We start from the raw sequence: 20,028 nt of genomic DNA, 5'->3' as shown, positions 1-20,028 counted from the left end.
TTCTAGGCTTCATCAATTTATTTTCTTTTTTCCCCATTTGCATTTCAGTTTTTGACAACCTTTTTCTCATAATCATTTACAAGTATAAATTATTGTATTAGTACATTTATCTGATGCTGACAATTGATTGACAAAGAAAAGGAATACAGTAAAAAAAAATTCCCATATTTTAAAAAAAGTACATTTTGTGTACATGGAGAGACAATGGTGAAACTGGGGTCGAAAACAGGGCGATGTTTTACCCACACAAACCAACATCAGTCCTAGCCAATCATCCTCTACAGGCAGGCATCTGGGCCAATCCGCTGTCTCGATTTCCATTATTTAAATTTCACAGCCTCAAAGACATCTGCTATTGTTACCCCTGATCCCTTTTGGTAACTTTACCCTTTCAGGATACTACTGATATGTATGTGAATTGTGTCTGCTTTGAGGTATAAATCCCAGAGTGTGGTGGCACTGATGTCACTTTATGACCCGCCCCCCCCTGCTGTCAAGGTCTTCTCTAATTGGTGCTTCTGCTTGGATGACCCCCACACTCTTGTACGTGAGTGACCTTGCAGCAGATCAATCAAGGAGCCTGCATAGCAGCGGGAACACTCTCGAGTCTCAAGGGAGGGAGTGGGGAGGTAGTGGCTCGTCGGAGACAAGCTGGCTCATATTAACCCTTGGTCTCTTTTGTTACAGACACTGGCCTCCCGCTTCATCCATTAACTAGCACTGCTCCATTAACTGGTATGACGCTCCATTTGTTGCTCTGTAGCTCATGACTGGATGAAGGGTGTCCAGGGATTCTTGGGCAGTGATTGTTGTTGGGGGGCTACAGACCTGCCCCTTTATACTGTCGCACTTGATGACACTTACCCCTTCACTTAATTAACCGTGGGGGGGGGGGTATAAGACTAGGTTATGCTGAGCACTCTCGGGTGGCATTGTGGATATTCCTTCGCCAGCCGATGCCTGCCTGTGAGGGGGGGGGGGGGCGGGGGGACACACCGTAATCGCACATTTCTCTGATGTGCAGGGTCACCCGCCTCCACCCTCCCCGTGCCTCGTTCACACTGTCCGTTGATTGGATGGAGGGCGGACAAACGGCGTAAAGTGCAAATGAAGCAATTACAAAACAAAAAAAAAAACAGTGCAAATTAACTTAACTTAAGAGCATTAAAAGTAAGATGCTATATCTTCCCAGACCTCCTCTGGTCTCCTGTGCCACTGCTTACATCCCTAGTTGGTTATCAGTGCCTTGTCTCACAGAAGTCATTTTAGCTATTGGCTTTGATAAGAGGGAAGAATATGCACAAAATAACTTAGACTTCATCTCTCCATTTGACAAAACACTGTCCCAGAGACTATAGGCTATACAACAATACTGGCCAATGGAGGACATTTGAGGAGCGTGGTGATCACAACGTTGGTTAGGGGACCACGGTAGAAGTCGACGTACATACATGCATAAGAGTCACTTGGCGTGTTTTAGGAATCCATCTAAAAAGAGGGAGGAGTCACAACCTTACACAGAACAGCATCCGATTTCAATTTAGTGAATATTAATATAGCCACCAGCTTCATCATTACAAACACGGATGAGTTAACTACCATTTCCGCAAACATGCTGGTCACCAACAAAACCAAGAGACTTCCCCCTTCCCCGTACGTGAGGGTAAACAAGACCCTATGAGTGTGCAACACACAACTGTAACAGGGTTACCTTCCTTAATCGTTTTATACCACTCCAGGTTTGATCCATGCCACCGGTTCATGCAGAACTCTTGCACAGAAATCCTCTGCCTTTCCCACAATGAATCAGGCTTCGACGGAATCAGAACGGACACAGTCACCTCGGGAATAGCAGTTATCGTCTGGGTTTGGTGCAAACCCCCTACACCAGAACAGACAGCGAACCTAACAGCATCTTTAAGGCTAAAATATTTTAGACATGTCCACTGTTAAAAACCTAATTATTACTGATGGTAAAAGCCTTTCAAGACATCTCAGAAACAGGTCGGAGTAGCTCAGTTAGGTAAATTAACAATTTGTCATCTGTATACCACATAACATCTCCAGTAATGAGGTGGAATTTGTAATTACAGTAAGAGTAATATATATATTTATATATACTAATATGCCCACGAATTTGATAAACTTCATCTAAACAGTTTTTACACCATAGTCATAAGCAGGCTTCTCTACCGGGAGCTGAACCCACATCATTCAGGTAAGGGAGTCAGGACGCGCAAAATCTTGGGGTCACATCCCGGGTCATGTCAGGGCAGACATTAGCATAGCTGCCTGAAAACTCAAGAGAGGTTTGTGACCTTCACCCCAGATCTAATGTAAACTGCTCAGGGTCCGGCCATCCGGGCATCTGCTTCTGGGATACGGCATAGATACTTATTTTTAAAAAATAAAAAAAGAAAGAAAGAGAGTCTTAGAGGAGTGTGTACATTAGAGACGTGGACTCACCAGAAATCAGATCATGCATATACAAAAACACAGAGAGGATGTGTGGCACCTTTTTCACTATCAAAATCATTTTTGATCTTGTTTTTTTTTTTTTTTAAATCCTGATGTCCATGTTCATCTTGGAATGTTTCTATACCGCAACACCCCACATCACTACAGCGAATCCAGGCACAGATGTCTGGTGGTCCAGCTGCTTTTTTGCCCATGTTGATTGTGGAAGTATTCCCCCCCCTCCATAGAGAAAATGGTATGGGCCTAGACTTTTGTCTTGACCAGTCCTAATATGACGCACCCACATGTGAGACTTGGAACTGCTTACAACTTCTCTTCCAGTGGGGCTGTTTGAAAGGATGGATGCCGGGTGAAGGAAATAAATCTCATTTCGGACATGCTCGGTCCTGCAGTCCAAAAGCAGTCTCGTTCCAGATGGGGGGGGCGGTTAAGCAGATGGGGACAGTAGAGGAGCCCTGCTCTGACGGGTTCGCGGTCCAGCCGTGGTCGGGTGGTAGGTGGGGGGGGGGTCTCTGGTCCCGTGACGTGATGTGGGCTTGCCGGGCAGGCAGGTGCTGGTCTCCGTGCAGGGGTCACATTGGGGTCAAAAGTAAAGGGCAGGCTCGCTGCTGAAGTCCGAGAGGGATGTGCTGTCGGCAGGAGTGAGCTGGGGGTGTGTGTGGGGGGGAGGGGGGGGGAGCAGGAATCATTTATTAAAACAAGCTCATTCCTTCAGTGTACACGTAGCTGCTAACAGATATCAACAGGAAAGCACATTAATGTTGACTGAGGAAAAGTGTAAAAACCCGCCAAAAAGCTTTCAGCCCAAAACACTGCAGATTTCTCTGTCCAGGAATGACACATAAAAATACATTTTTAACGAAAAATACAGGATATTTGCGCCAACCTTAATGACAACCAAAATGCAAACACATTTCAGCATTCTTCAATTAAAAGGTTTGTGAATTTCACCTTTTTTTGAATTTTACCACATTTTCTCATAGAAGCCTACAAAAACATTAAATCATGGTACCAAAACAAAGACTGAAAGAAGGTATTTCAGGACATTTGTAGCAAAATCTCACAATTTGCGCCACTGAAATTAGATTGAGGTCCCTTCTCCGTATCGCAAAAACTAATTTAAATAGTATCTTTATTTGATATCAAAATGAAACATACTGGCTTATTAAATCTAACCTGGGCCAATTTTCAAATTTTCCCTGCTGGTACCTACTCCTAATATGTTTATCCAAAGCAAATTATAATTTAATTCTCAATATTTTACTGGCCAATAAGCTTCCCCAAAGGAATGAGAGTGGGACCCTTTTTGGGGACTCGAACCCATGGACTGCATTACTTGTTATCACCATGGTCACAGCTTCCGCTTTAAGCCTCTGAGCTCAATCTAAAATAGCCTTCAAGTAATACTCGGTGACTTGAAAATGCAGGTTAATGGGGACGGCATTACCATTACATCCTCTGCGGACGGCTCTCGGGACTCGGGGTTCGAGAGGAAGGTTGGGTCGTCCAGCTTCTGTTCCTGCCAGCTGCTGAAATCTACACCATGTGGGGTGTAGCTTGAAAGGTCTGCTAGCAGAAAAAATATAAAATATATTTTAAACAAAAGCAATACAATGTAATCACAAACCCTACATCATTTTTACCAGATGCCATACAACTTACAGACTCTCACCACTAGGTGTCTCCACTGATGTCATAGTAGCAGCTGTACTAAGTTGCACCTCCAGCTATTCGAAGATCGTTGGAACTATTTTTATTTCCCCCCACTCCTTTGTTACCCAACCTACTCCTTCTGGTCTATGTGGCCAACAAATATGACAGATGTATTATACCGACAGGGGGAAGTGGCTCACACACCCCCAAGTTCTTTTTAAAACCCTGCCTACGTTTTCACTGATGTTCTGTTAACTTTGGAATATGCTTTGTTTCGTCACCATCTGGCCCAGCTTCTCACCCGTGCTGGAGGAGCCTTGCGTGGGAGAGATGGAGTAGCTGGGCCGTGGGATGGAGATGCGCTCTGCCTTGGCCGCCTCCTCCTCCTCCTCCTCCTCCTCCTCCTTTTCCTCGTCATCATCATCGTCACCCCACAGGCTGCTCTCCGAGGGGTACTCGAAGGTGCTGTGCAGGCTCAACTCGTTGAAGGAGATCTTCAGCTGCCGGGTGTGAATGGGGAACATGGTAACGGGGGGGGGGGGCACAAATCTGAACTGGCTGAGGCCAGAACAAAGGTGCAGTGAGTGAAAAGTCTGTATTTCCAAATGCGAAAATATATAAAAAAAATAATACACACAACGGCCACACAACCCTGAAGGCTAATCCGATCAATGAAGGAAGTTTGCAGACAAGACCGGTGAGGAAATGTCCAACACAAGGCAAAACAAACAAGATGCTGCAGGAGCACAGCCAACAGGGGGTGAGGTATTTATAAACGTATACACAAAGCGGAAAGGCCTAAAAATAGCTTTACATCACACCAAACTGTGCTCCATGCTGCATAGTAAGGCCCATCCTCTGGACAGAGAGCCGTCTCAGGTGAGCAGCAGTTCATCCCCAGGCCGGCGTCCCCAGGCCGGCGTCCCCAGGCCGGCGTCCCCAGGCCGGCGTCCCCAGGCCGGCGTCCCCAGGCCGGCGTCCCCAGGCCTTCAGAAGTTCATTTTTGCCTCTTTGCTATTCGATTAGTCTCCACATGCCAACCCCTGTCCAGCTTTCAGGGCACTTACACTCATCCTGCACTGCATTACACACCGTCCCTGTTTAAAAATGACGCAGTAACGTAATGTATACTGTAGCACTGTTTTATAAACATTAATTTTATTTATTTACTATTGTAGGGTCCAAACATGCAGTTTCAATAAATGTGCCTGACTGTATTTTGCCAGAATCTTCTCTTTTCATTATAATAATAATAATAAAATAATAATAATAATAATAATAATAATAATAATAATAATAATTATTATTATTATTATTATTATTATTATTATTATTATTATTATTATTATTATTATTATAATGAAAAGAGAAGATTCTGGCAAAATCCAGTCAGGCACATTTATTGAAACTGCATGTTTGGACCCTACAATAGTAAATAATATTCTGCACTAAAACAATATGGGGGATAAAGACCATAAGGTGTAGAAACACCAAATTTGGTGAAGTGGTGGAAAATTCCCCCCTGCTACTCAGGATAGTAAAACTATACCCATCAGCCTGATGGTGGCGCTATAGTGCAATGTTTTACGTTTTGGCCTATATTAATGCATCTGCTTTCTTACTAGGAGCTTTTGTAATGTAGCTGGACAAGCAAAAATGTCTCACCTGGAGGGGTGCAACCTATTTAACGTTTTCAACCGTCAATAAATGTGCCTTAGTTAAAATAGCCACTGCACACTTTAAAACACAGGATATTTGACAATCTGTGTGTTTGTTTGTTAAAAAAATAAAATAAAAATCAAGGCGATTTCTGCCTGCAGGTTCAGTGAAGCTCAGATTTGTTGGCAGGTAACTTGCAGTACTGGTCTGCATGTGATTACGTCATAGATATCGACAGATAAGAAGACATACCTAAAGGAGCATAAACCACAAGCAAGGTTACAAAAAATTTATTTATATACATATTCCATAAACAACATGCCCTGAGCACAGGGCCCCTTTAAACCTGCCCCACACTGCTCCAAGCATCAACAACGGCACCAGATAAGAGACCAACTAAAGATCCCTGCTGTCAGCACAATGTGAAAGACCGAAGGGGTTTGTCGGACTGCATATGTATTTTTTTTAAATAGTGCCCAACAGGTGGCTCCAAACTCTGCTAATTTAGGCCATCATGAACATTCAGCTGGGTCAAGGCTCTCCTGCCTGGTATAAGAGACCCTGCCTGCGAGTTCTTCTTCGGGGAAAGATAAACTCAGATTAGTCAATGCAGGCAAAACCTGGCCGCAGACGGCTGGATCATGACCTTTCTGACCCAGCATTGACCAACAGCGGCCTCCATGTCCAGAGCAGAGACCAACCCTACTGGCCTATTAGCGAAAAGCGCGCTGGCCCACTTTACAGAGGGCAGCCTGGAAACTCCTTCTGTCCTTCATTAATTCAGGCTTTTTCTCCTTCTTCCTTTCTGCCAGGGGCATTTCCCGTCGAAGACCTAAAATGGAACGGCTCGACATCTGCGGTGTTTCGATAACCGGGCCCCCGTGGCTGCCCCCGACGCGCCCGAGCCGATTCGATGAGCCGTGGCTGCCAGACTCACCATGTGTCGCGCCTCGGAGGGACCCCTGGGTCGGATCTGGTGCCATCCTCGGGACACAGACCAGCGGGTTTCTCCCCGGCCCCAAGGTGAGACCTCAGGCTGACCCAGGCCACAGCTCGGCTCGCGATGACCCGATTCCGCCGTCTATCTGGTTTACCTACATAGTCACGGGCAGGATCAGCACGCCCAACCCCAGCCTGTGAGTCATGTGCAGTGTTTATGTTTCTTTTCCTCGTCTTTTGAAGCTGCAGAGTTTCTTGCAAGAGCCACAATGAGAATGACACACACAAGGGCAAAGGGCACACAATAACAGATGTTAGTCATTAAGTGACAGCTCCTTTGAACCGAATGCGTTACTGATGCCGCTCCAGGCTTCGTAGAGCTTTCCAGGCACTGACTGACACTCATGAGCAAAGAGTCAGACAAAAAAAATAATAATAACAGATTCCAACACATCACCGTCTTTTTGTCTTCCGCCTGCTTGGGCCCCAAACCTGAATGCCGCTCTGGCACCCCGAGCCCCATCAGCCTCACCAGACCTGCCGAACTTGGCCACATTAAACATTCACTGCCATCACATGCTTCCACGGTGTCATCAGCCGCATCTCTGCCCGCACTGCCAAACTAATCCTAGAGAGACGGGGGGGGGGGGGGGGGGGGCTGCACCTCGCTCCTCTCAGCTGTTCCAATTTGCATTCGCAGGCCGGCTCGTTAATAGCCCCTTCCGGATCGTTTCCGCTCCCTTACTGGGACACTGTTTGCTCTGTGCTGTGTCTGAAATTCACGCCTCTTTCAGTGACCCTGTGGAACCTGGCATTTCAGCCCAGTCACTGAAGGCATGCTTAACCACAAACTGCTGCTTCTCAGTGATGTTAGTAGGACGGCTACATATAAAAACATACACAGCTAACTAATAATAGCTGTGTTAAAACTGAGCTCAAATATAGCCTTTTTGATGTACACTTCAGAGCATGGCCAGCGGTGGGGTTTACCACCACTCACACCATACATTTTAGTGGGGCCCCAGAGATTTCGCCCCCTTTTGGCTACAAACAGTCATTACACTAAGGGGGCCCCAAAGTGGAGTGGAGCTCCATAAACAACATGCCCTGAGCACAGGGCCCCTTTAAACCTGCCCCACACTGCTCCAAGCATCAACAACGGCACCAGATAAGAGACCAACTAAAGATCCCTGCTGTCAGCACAATGTGAAAGACCGAAGGCCGGCCCCACACACACTTCTCGGGCGTCTATGGGGAGAGCCTCGTAATCAAGGTGAGCCGGTCACAGGGAGACAGGAGCTGACCACCTCCGCCTCTGCCCCTCCACCAGCAGGGGAGTCAGCTGACACGTCACAGGTCCACAGGAGGACAGATCTGACTGTGACCACCTCAGCCTCTATACACATAACAAAAACCAGACATGTTACTTATGCAATTGGTTCCAAAACTCTTGATTCCCACAGACCGCTTTACGTCATGCAAAAAATGTCAGACTGGTACAATGGCCAGGGGGGTGTAGAGGATTGATCAGCAAGTTTAGCCATTTTTATCAGATGCAAACATAATACGCAAACATGAGGGAGTCGTAAAAAATTTAAAATATATATTATTTTTTTGTATGTTAACCAAAATCCATAGCGTTCCGCAGCCCGCTGGAATACTAGCTTCGGATCAGTTCCTGTCCGTGAACCAACTTAAGGCCTTCCGCTTGTGCACTATTCAAAAGGCATTCACGACAAGACCTAAAATCAGTAACAGAATGAGAACAAAGGCTATCTGAAGGTCATTAGCTTGATAATAATTTGCTTAGCCTATCAGAGCTCAGCCAGCTGACTCGGGGGCTTCATTGGGTCTCGCTGATATGAAAAGGAAAGAGGAAAAAAAATAAATCATTGTTTCCATTGCCATGTGGTACTACATTGGACACACTGGTTTATTTATATCCAATACAAATTTCTCAGAAATTCCCAAAGAGTTTGGTCTGAGTAACCAGGGGATGCAGGCAGTGACATGTGTGTGACCAGGGATCGTTCTCACTTCTCTCTGGGCCAGCAGCACTCTTTTTGCTTAACCACAGTGTTTCGATTCCCTCTCCGGCACTTCCCCTCTGCCACTGGCTGTAAAAGCCAGCATTAATCAAGAGCAGAAGGGATCTACTTTGCTGCATGGACTTCACAGTGGGCTCATTCAAGCCCCCGGGGACGTTCTCATTCAGCACCGCATGCTTCTGCGGTGTTGATAAAGCCTAGTGTGCACCCCCCATTCCCCGTCCCACCAGACACACTTTGTGGGACAGACTACAGAAGTACCCAACTATTTAGGACCTTGGGTTTGGGAACAGGGAGCCTGACATCCAGGGGTGGGAATGAGGGATGATGCATCGGTTGATAACAGGAGCCTTGTGCACATGCGACCTCGTGCCAGAAATGCGACGCTTGGCACCATCTGCATGGACCCGTCCCCCGGTTTGCCGGAGACTCTTGAGGACAAAGGGAAAGGGCAGATGGGGAGAACATCTGCAACTGGGCAAATTAATGTTCCGAGACAGGCCAAGGCAAATAGGTGGGTATTTTCCACAATGAGGTAGGAGATGTCTACAACAAGATAGGCCAAGGCAAAGATTGGCAATGTCAACAAGACGACAGGGGTAAGGCGGACAAGGAAGACACAGACTATAATTAGACAGGCCAAGGTAGAGATGCACAATATATCGATTAACATGTTAGCGTTACCCAATATTTGCTGGAAATCAAGACATTGGCCTTTGTCCGATGTGCTAATCTTGGTCGATACTGCTGGCCGACATTTAGATTTTAGTCAATATTCAATGATGGCAGCATGAGAGTTAAAGACATAACCACTGAAATAATGGACAATCAGCCATTTTCAATAGAGGAGGATGAGGGATTTTGTTGGCTCATTCACCACTTAGAAGTCTCAGGGCAAGGAGGGTCTAATATGAAACAAGCTACAACAAGAGGGGGGAAGGTCCATGATGGACAGACTATGATGGGGACAGTCAATGAAGAGAAAGTGAAGGCAAAGGGGGAGGTCAATGACAGGCCAAGGTAAGGGGGTGAGAGGTTTATGACAAGATGGGCTAAGGGATACAAGAGGGGGGTCTACAACAAGACAGGTCAAAGAAAGGGTGGTCTACAATGAGAGAGGGCCAAAACAAGGGGGAGGTGGTCTATGATTTGGCAGAATAAGGAAAAGGAGGGAAATGTCGATGACAACACAGGCTGATGCAAGGAGGGGTAATGTCTCCACCGAGACAGGCCAAGGCAAGGGAAGAGGTTCCACGATGACACAGGGCAAGGAAAGGGGAGGAAGGTCTACAACGAGACATGCTAAGGCAGGGGGAGGGGTGCAATCCTTGCGTCTACCACCCATCAAGTACTGAGGATCTGACGACGGATGCTGTTGTGGAATGCCAGGGTATGAGGAAGCTTGCTAAGGCTTCTCAGCAAGGATGGTGGATAGGTTGAGGAGACACTTGATCGCTGCTGATTTTCAACTGCTGAGTTTAATATGAGCACCAGAGAGCATAAAACAAGGGACAATAAAAGAATGAACCACCCCCCTGCCTGGCCTCCCCGGTTTGTTTTTTTCTTTCCTTTTTCCTGTTATGCTCACGTTCTTTGTCTGAGCCATAAACTTGGGGCGTGGAGCGCTCCACTGCATATCCATCAGAGGCTGTGAAGGGAGAGGGTGGGAAAGGCACGACTTCAATGATCTCCTTCCCAGGGGAATGCAGGGACGGTCACAGACACACCCTGCCTCCCTCGAGACACAAGGAAAAATGTCAGCCACAAGCCCACAGACACAACAGACGTAAATGAACGACCCAACCCAGCTCCTACATTAACAACAAAACACACCTCAGGCCCAGTCATCTCCAGAAGAGCTCCTCCTCGCGTCCCGTTCCTCTGCAGTCACCCGAGACCACAGCGGACCGGTACGGCATGACGGCAGTGGGGTGACAGGATACACCGAGCAGCAGCAAGTGAGGGAACGCACTGCGTCCTGTGTGCATTATTTACAGTGTAGCCAAGCTCCCAGGCATTCCCCTTCTGAGACGTGGCAACTTAGCAATGCGACTGCGTGGGACCCCGCAAGTCAGCACTGGCCTTCAAAACGCCACATGGAGCGCGACAGAGACGCTTCGAATTACATGCTTCTCTGGGGCCAGCATATTCGGAAATGCGTCTCAGACCTGTGTGGTCCTGACCCCGTTCCTGAGCAGCCGTGCGAGGAAGTGATGTATCTGACTGTCCCGTTGGCCTCCAGGAATTCTAATGATGGGATAGAATGGCCAGGGCTGATGTTGCCCGGTGACAGGAGGCACAGATACGGCCCCGCAGAGGCAGCGAAGCGAGAGAGCGGGGACATGGATGCCCGGAAGCAGAGCCCGGAGAAGAGGACCCCCCCCCCCCCCCCTCCTCCGGAAAGAGAACCGGTCCCTCTGGAACAGACACACTTTCCAGAGACCCTCTTTGGATGAAGCAACGATCCAAATTCTAAATGCCTGGGAAAAAAACCCTCACTGAGTCATAGTTTCAAAAAGAATCACTTCAATATTTGTTTTCACAGAAGCCCATTTGACTAGAATTTGCTTGGTGAGGATATATACACATATTCACCAGGCACAAGACATGCCCACTCCCCAGTGCTGATAATAAAACAAGCTGCTGTGCCCTAGTCTTGCATGTCCTTGCATTATTTACTCATACCGAGTAATGCCTCTTCTTAACCAAGATCTCTCACCATGTCTAATTTGTGGACAGTAGCACAAGAGTTGTAGTTTTTCCCACACAAAAATACAGTACCAAAAAAAAAAGGACTCTACACTACATTAGAAAGGCTTCCCACACCCGGCTGCCCACACACACACACACACAGACACACTGGTCCCAGATCAGTCTGAATTAAATATGACAGTGGCAGCTGTGCTTTGCTGTTTGAATCCTAATTACATGAGCTCACATGGTGAAGAGATTGTAGTCTCTCGCGAGAGAGAGAGCTAGTCAGGGTGCCTCCGAGCAGGTGATGGGAGCCGAGCTTGCGGGGGCACCGCCATCTCGGACATGTGGATGGAAAGCGAGGAGGGAGGGGGGCGTGTCTGCTGTACTGCTAATCCAACATGGGACACGAGAACCTCTGATGAATCCTCGTTATGGCCTGGATTTTGACCTTGCCATTTAAAATGCAAACGACACGTAAACAGGAATGTTCGGTTCAGTTCGGCCCAGCCCAGGGGCGAATCCTAGAAAGCAGCAAATCACCCATTACGCTTGTGCGACTTTATTCAGCAAAACATTGCAGAGCAGCCACAACATTACCAGGTTATTTGATCAGAACCAGATATTTCCGGTTCCAAGCAGACGCACGCGCCAGCAAGCAGGAGGGCGGACGGTGATGAATCCCGGTAGGTGCTGGAGCAGGGAGGGGTTGGGGAGAGATGATGGCACTCGACCTTATGGGACAGACGTACGCAGATCAGTGACGAGACGCGGAGGAGGGGGAGAGTAAGAGACAGAGACAGAGGGATGAATGAGGAAAGGCTAAGGGTGTGGATGGCAAAGCGGGGCGGCATGACCGCTGAATCATCCCACACAATGGGTGAGAGCTGTCGCCAAAGAATGGACTATCGAAAAAACTGGAAGTGCGTGTATCTCACTTGGATGTTTTCAGGCAACGCTGCAAGGCAGTAACCATAACAAGAGTAATATATACCTGAAAAACACGCACGGGTTTCTCCACTCTAACACAGCGTGCCAGTTTCCCTTTCGTACATTGTGCACATTCCTTCATAAATAGTCAACACCTCATAATGTGCACCTTTGTCCCCTTGTAGGGGGTGCCCATATGTGCTGAGGGGCAGGGCAAGACAAGCTTAAACCCCACCCCCCAAACCTCCCAGGCCAGTTGCACAGCTCACTACTTCGCCAGAGTATGCGGACCTAGCCGGTTATCGAACTGGACCGATGGTGATGTGAGCACCAATGCAAATATCCAAGTACAAGAATTCTCTGTCATGGTCATCAAAAGGATTAGTTGCAGAGAAGCAAATTTGAATAGAGTTTGCTTAGTGTGTATAAATATACATGACATGGGACTTCAGAGAGGCACAATGCATCTTCCTCCCTGCATTTCATACCATGTTTGAGGCAGCAGGCAGCCTTTGTGGATCTCTGTATCACACGTGGGAACGCCCACCCGCCTCTTTCTGAAAAAAGCCACCCTCGCTCCTCATCCATTGTGTGCCAGGAAATAAAGTGACTTCTCGAACAAAAATAAGTGACAAGTACATTTCATTCTTCCACCAGCTAATTAAAATGCATAATCGCCAAAGATTCTGCCTTCGTGTATGACTGTTCTGCATTATTATTGACCAATTCAGTTATGCGAGTACTGGGCACCAGCAACCGTAGGGCTGACCCAAAGTACAGTAAAAACGGCCGAAAAGCATGACGGTGTGGGGGCGAATACAGCAGCAGTAAAACCAAATTAATCTTGATCTCACAACGGAAGGAATGCTTCCTTATGAGCTGTGACAGCGCAGCATTTCTGTACTTCAGATACCAGCTTGGCCGGTTTCTCCCCAGAAATCACAAAATTTACTCGGATGAGTTATTTTTGCTCAAAGACAAATGTGCAAGCACTAAGGTGCACAAGTATTTTTAAAACACAAAATATCTTTAGGTAAATGAGATCTAACCTCAGGTGTAAGTTTTCCGGCCGTCCTCAAACAGCTTTTCCTCATGATGGTCACGGTAGATCTACTTTTCGTCAACGTGAAAAGTGAACACCAGTACAAACCAGAGACAGATTCACAGGCACACCACAGCACACATCCAGGCTAGCTTTCAGCTGGGAGGGAGCACTGCAGTACATTTTACCTGGTATTAAGGTTAAACAGGCTGTAAGCCGATTAGGCTACTGGTCTGAGTAAGAGGTTAATCTTTATCACTTTATCATTAATCTTTTAAGTGGCACTGACAATTTATGCAACATGGACAGCAGACTAGGGAGGGAAAGGGGATGAGCAGGACCCGAGGAGCAATTAAAGCAGGTACCATTCGACAAAGAACCAAGCCGGGAGTTCAGACAGATTGGACACCTATGGCCTTTCAGTTTTCCACACCGCGTGATTTCTGTTTATGTATAGACTGGGTCATAAAACAAAACAAAAAAAGAACAAAAGTAGACTCAGGTAGGTCTAGTTACAGGGTCTGTCGAACAGAGATCACCGGGGGTCGCATATTGCTGACTGTTGACTGGCCATCGGGAGAGTAGAGTAGCCACAAGCTTCCTGATGGGCAGTCATCTCCACACCTTCTAGCCAAACAGTGCTCGCTTGATCAGACCCTGACGTGTCATCTAGGCCAGTAGAGGTCTGCCATTTGTTGGCTGCTAGTTACAGGCGGTACTGAAACCAGTCCAGTTCATCTGTGACCAATATGGAAAATTGGGGGGGGGGGGGGGGTTTCGAAACATAGGGGTGACACGCACACACGGTCATCTGCAGCCTTCTGATTTGCTGTGAAAAGCACAACTCATCTCCATAATAAGAGCTCTCTAAAAGCACCCATCTCAAAGACAAGCAGCTCCACTCCCCCCCCCCACCCCCACATCTGAAGCTGTCTCATTACCAAACTCCATGTGAACGAACGTGTAGAGCAACAAACACTCTCCCCCCCCCAGTCAATGGAGAGCAGAACTGTTTCCGGTTTCACCAATAACAGCATGAGATCCACATCTGGGATGTGCTGTCAGGCTACAAGCGTGGTTAAAAAAACAGGGGGGTTTGAAACATCATCTTTGACGTATGTGGGCCACACAACCCTGTCAAAGCCGGACCCAGCCGGATTTTCAGCAAACGATCCTCACCTGGCCCATACTAACAGAAAACCCAAGACATTTTAGCAATGCACATAAAAGGATATTCCTTAGTGACCAGGGGTTAGAGTCTCATGCTGGGCTCTCGCTAGTGAATGACAAACCCAATGGTCCACCCTGTGTAGTAAAACAACTGAACCATCATAGATTAACCAAACAGCTGCTTTTTAGGGACCTAACCTGATAAGGTGGCAAAAACTCAAATCCCAGTTTACCGCGAGCCAAGAGGACAACAACTAAAAAAAAAAATGTTAAAACATGGACCAAATATTATATCAAAATGAATATTTTTTTTTCAGGAATAGAAAAAGATCAACTGTGGTGTTTCATGTCATATTGAAACCATAGCAAAACATTTCCCCAATTTGTCATGGGACTGCGATAACCCCAGCCAAACCTGCTTCGGTATGAATTCTCATGCAGGAACATTGCTTAATCATCGTCCTACATTAAAATGAATACTCAAGCCACCTGAATACTGACCATATGTAGTCAAAGTCACGAACGAGTCAGGCGACCCACAGAGCCAAACTTTCTATGACGAAAGTCAATGTGGACAATGTGCACAGTATATGGGTCTCTCTGCAGTCACCACTCTAACGTCGTCACGACAGGAGCAAGAATTAAGAAAAAGAAGGGAAAAAAAACAGGGTAGCAATCGGATATATTTGAAGATAAACATCTAGTCCTAGATAAAAAGTTATCTGTTGCCAAAATACTGGTGTTTCAATAATGGCACGCCGTTAGCAGATTGTTCATTTTCTCTGGTTACGCTTCTAAAACAGATGAACCTCGTGTTTGGCGATGAGTCAGCGACTAAATATAGAGGCGTCCGGCACCTCCGTCACCCAACCGCGTATCTGCCAGGAAAGCATCTACTCAATGAAATAGGCCGCCGGGGCCAGGTACGATTACGAGTAACTCGCAGCTGCCAGCCTTTACTTGGACTGAACTGACGATAATTCCCTTTAACCACCCCCCGTAATGACCCTCTGACGCCAATCTCACTGGACTTTAATTCCGTAGCAGGAAATCTTCCCTCAAAAACATACGGATTACAGCATTGATTAAAAGCAATAAAAAAAAAAAACACAAAACATCGGGTTCAAATATCCAAGCGCAATTCACACACCAAGGCCAGGTCAACATTAAACGAACCTTAACATAAGTTCCCTTAACAATACATGTACATATTTCTCACTCACTAACAAAACAGAAACCGGGATGAATTGGATGTATGTGAATGCATATTGTAGGCATAATTCATAGCTCATTACTCATAGGTCTAAATGTATTTGAAATGCGAGAGGGATTTAAATTTCAGGTTTCAGTGGTTTTGAAATTTGTCAACTTTGCACGCTCCCTTCCTTTGGTTGCAAAAAAGGTTATTAAGGTGTCAAGAAGGAAACGCGATCGTGGGATTAAGGTGCGCGGTTTTACGAGGTGGCCGCCAAGACTCTCCGAGTCTCCCGATCAAACAGATCGTAAGTAGGCCTATCCGCGACGTGATACAACGTGATAGCTCAGCTCACAAAAACGACAAATCCCTGGCAGACCACGCCATTACAAAAAAAAAAAGCCACCATGCAACACCTCGCTTTAAGGCTATACCGTAACTGAATGGCGCTCCCACGCATCACACTTCGCATGGAGTATCACCTAGCGCAGCCGAGAAAAGCGTGCTGAAAAATAACAGATATACAAACTACGAATGTCCAATTAGCGAAAAAACATCTGTTCGTTGGTAATTATGCGGACACGAGACAGAGTCAATGACGAAGCGGGGACACGGGTGTTTGTAAGTGTCACCGGTCATATTAATGATGCAGCTGATGCACCGCTACACATTAACATATCTGTGCGCCTTTGGGAAATTAAACTAATGGACTGTGCTGATTACTGGCGACGGGGCGGTGTATGTCATGCCCGTGCACAGCAGCGTGCTCGGACGCAGCTGAGGCTGCGCCTGAATGCAGGATCCATACGCCTACGTCTTGCTCACCTTCTTGCCGGTGGAGCCTGTCTTGGAGAGGCAAGAACGGCCCAGGGAGAGGTAGCCGCCGATAACCTCAATCTCCTCGGCTGCTGGGTACCGTTTCTTCAGCAGGGACCCTAGCTGTGTGTATGGCGCCTGCTGAGAGGTAGTGCTGGCCGGGGCGCCAGCAGCGGGATCCTGGAGCTCTTGGGAACCGGGTTCTGGTCGTCGTTTGGGTACCACTGTGAAGGTGTTCGGCGAACGACGATGCACCACTGGACTTGGGACCACCTGGGAGGGCTCCACCTCAACATCATCGATGTTGGTGACAGGCAGCTGATCAGTTTCCGCTGGCTGCGCAGGGGGTTCCAGTTCAGGTCCTGGGGGTGGCGAGGGGCAGGCGGGGAGCTCTGGTTTTGGAGGGTCCGTTTTGGCTTGCCTGGTGGCCCCCTCGCTCTTCTTGGCGGGGGAAAGGGGTGTGGTTGGCACAGCAGCCAGGGTCACCGCTGCCACATAGTCCTGTGGCGGGGTGGGCGAAGGTGGGGATCGCACAGGGCTAGATGGCGCGGTGCTACCCGGAGAAGCGATGGGACCCCGACGCCGAGGGATGACGGTGAAGGAGTTGCGCGATTGCAGGCGCAGGTTGGCGAGGGCCCTGGCCTGGATGTCACCAGGAGGCAGGGCCGATAGGTCGGGCCGTGGGGCCAGCCGGAACTCAAACCCGGGGGACGGAGGCGATGGCGGTGGAGAGCAAGAGGCAGGCAACTCGGCACGTGGGCAGGGCTTCTCCGGCGAGCATGGCACCTTGGGTTTGGAGGACAGCTCGTCCGGCTCCCTTGGGAGTTTAGCTGGGGTCCGATCCTTTCCATCGGAGGGGTTCGCCGGCATGTCACGCCCACCCGGGACCTCAAAGCGCTGACGGAAGGAAGACACGGAGGGCGAGCCATCAGAGTGGCCGATGCCCTCCTGCTCATCTGATGAGGATTGCGATGTGGTCTTAGAAGACTGAGGACTCTGGAAGACAGATGGAGACTGCGAGCGCTCCGGGCTGTGAGTGACAGAGGCGGACTGATGTGGGACCTCCGATTTTGGCACTAGGTCCGGCTTCGCTGAGATTTGGGGTCTTGGCCTGATAGAGGGGGTCTCTAGGTCCAGCAGGTTTTCTGTGCTGTGAGACTTAGGCTGCAGTTTCCCAAAATTACGGTCGAATTTCTGCAGCATGCGACTGACTCTGCCCTGACCCACACCCAATCCCGCGGTCATATCAGAACCCGGACGTCCCAGCGTGCTCAAATTCTCCTCACTTTTGCTCAGAGAAGAATCATAGATGACTACCTCTTTCGCGCGTATCTCGGTCACCGCACTGCCTCTCCGGTCTATCAGGTCATTGAGGGAACTGTAGCTGCCCACCGTACCGTTTTGCTGTACCCTGGAACCAGTTTTACCGCTGCCAGCCTCGGGGAAGTAATCCGGATCGGATTCGATGATGATAATATTCTCAGCGCGGATCGTCCGGATTCCGGGGACGTTGCCATATAACTCCAATATGTGCTGTACTGGCCGTGAGACGTTGTCGCGGTCATGCCTCTTCTTGCGCTCCTTCTCCAATTTGATGAATGGGTTCTCCTGTAACGGGCCTAGACTGTCCTGTAGTACGAGCCTCTCTTGTTCCCCGTGATCACTGTCAGTTTTCTCCGACGAGGTCGACTCACGCTGGTCGACGGTAGCCCAGGGATCTTTCTTTGTTTTCACCGGAGAAAGCTCCGGGGAGGCGGTGGTGCTGCCTCGCTTGACAGCGAAGTGGTGCCTGGCTGTGTTAACGGTATAGTTCCTGCTGGTGTTCGCACCGGTAATGCTATCTTTATTTTTGGAGTCGCCGCTGTCTCCCGTTACTTCACCATTAACCCGGGATGCGGTGGCGCCGGAGCAAGGCTCGGATGCACCTGCTCCAGCCGCGCCGCCTTTCGCCTTCCGTCGCTCCAGAATCTCCCTCTTCCAGGCCGGCATCCTCGGGCTCTCTTGTCCAGCCTCACGGCGGAGCACACGCAAGTCACCGCCAGACATCGTGACGGGAATTGGGTGATCTCCGCAACTTTGCTGCCGCTGCGCCAGGGCTGGAATTTGAAGCTTTATCCGCCGACTGCCGCTGTACCTGCAGCGCCGAGCACTACGCGCACACACACATCCCGTCTCTTGTCTTCTCTTGCGCTCCCCCTCCTGTCTGGCTCGCTGATGCCTCGGCTCCGCCCCCTGCACCTGTATTCCAGCTACGTCACCCTTCCATTTAATAGCACGTACGCTCCCCGTGTACCCGGATTGGTCACAACTATGTTAGGCGCCCCCCTAATTTGCATTTTATGCCGCCCTCCACAATAAACCCTCCTCTATCTATTGTTGCCAAGGCATAGAGCGACTGCCGATCAAAACTGCTGGCACCGCCCCCCCAGACTATTTTAACCCTCTACATTTTTTTTTGTTGAATCAATTTTATTTACCAGCCGGTACTACACATCTAAATAGACTACAAACAACCAAATGATGTTTGTGCTGCTTCACGTATGTCTAAATCAAAAGTATTAAAACGAAATAAAATATTGATTGATACATAGGGGCAACAAAGAACGGGAAAGCGCAGCTAGGTGGAGTGGATCACTATTGACGCTGGATAACCATCATAACCATGTCCTGTGTCACGCGTCAGGTTTGGGTGATATGAGCTGTTTTAAATCGCTGGTTTAAAGCCGCTCCCCCCCATCAAAAAAGAAAAGACAAAAAATATTAATATTCATTAGCCATATCACAGCCGCTCTATTACTATGCACTAGCAGTCAGTGCTGCCCGGAGCGAAAGACTGATAGCCCGTAAGTAACAGATTAATTAATATACTACAACCCTTCTGAGCGCAGTCTAGCAGCACCCCATCGCTTCCAACCAAAAATACAGCGAACCTAGAAGTGGTAAGATGACTAGTTTCCTTTATCACATATTTCTCAGTGCGCTGCCCCTGCGAACTGCAAATTGTGTCGCTGGAAATAGCAAGTCAGAAGCAGGAAGACAAAAAAACCGCAATTATCCTGTGCACAGCATGCTTCATTTTGCGTTTCTGTAAGGGCCATCGCACAAATCCTCACCCGTCTGTGATATTGCAAATGCCCCGAATGAAATATTGACAAGCCTTTGATATGATAATTACACACGGGAACTGGTGCACACTCAAGGACAGAAACGACACGAAACGCACCTTCATGTATAAGACAAAGACGGCGAATAACAACTAAGCAGATAATAGATACATTGTGGGTTATTTTTATTTCCCAACTACTTCAGTAGTTGCTTTATCTCCATTGAACAAAACGCACGGCAGATAGAAGAGCCTCACGATGCATTAAAAATTAAGTAATAAGATGCTGTTCCTTGGTTTT

General features: G+C 48.1%; 1 protein-coding gene across 2 annotated transcripts; it reads right to left on the bottom strand.

Annotated features, from left to right (window-relative positions):
* Positions 1-18,841, bottom strand: tprn (taperin). Of its 2 annotated transcripts, none has more exons than XM_072714774.1 (4): positions 16,634-18,841; positions 4,433-4,631; positions 3,926-4,047; positions 1-3,124 (listed from the first exon to the last, which is right to left on the bottom strand). In XM_072714774.1, the coding sequence occupies exons 1-4, from the start codon at positions 18,668-18,670 to the stop codon at positions 3,062-3,064; spliced, it is 2,421 nt and encodes an 806-aa protein (XP_072570875.1). In that variant the 5' UTR covers positions 18,671-18,841; the 3' UTR covers positions 1-3,061. The 2 variants fall into 2 exon arrangements, with proteins under 2 accessions (XP_072570875.1, XP_072570876.1); XM_072714775.1 differs by having other exon boundaries at positions 3,926-4,044.
* Between the last annotated feature and the right edge of the window lie 1,187 nt (positions 18,842-20,028).

This window comes from Paramormyrops kingsleyae, chromosome 7, assembly GCF_048594095.1.
Source record: "Paramormyrops kingsleyae isolate MSU_618 chromosome 7, PKINGS_0.4, whole genome shotgun sequence".
NCBI classification, from domain to species: domain Eukaryota; kingdom Metazoa; phylum Chordata; class Actinopteri; order Osteoglossiformes; family Mormyridae; genus Paramormyrops; species Paramormyrops kingsleyae.
This window is presented reverse-complemented; position numbering and strand designations above follow the sequence as displayed.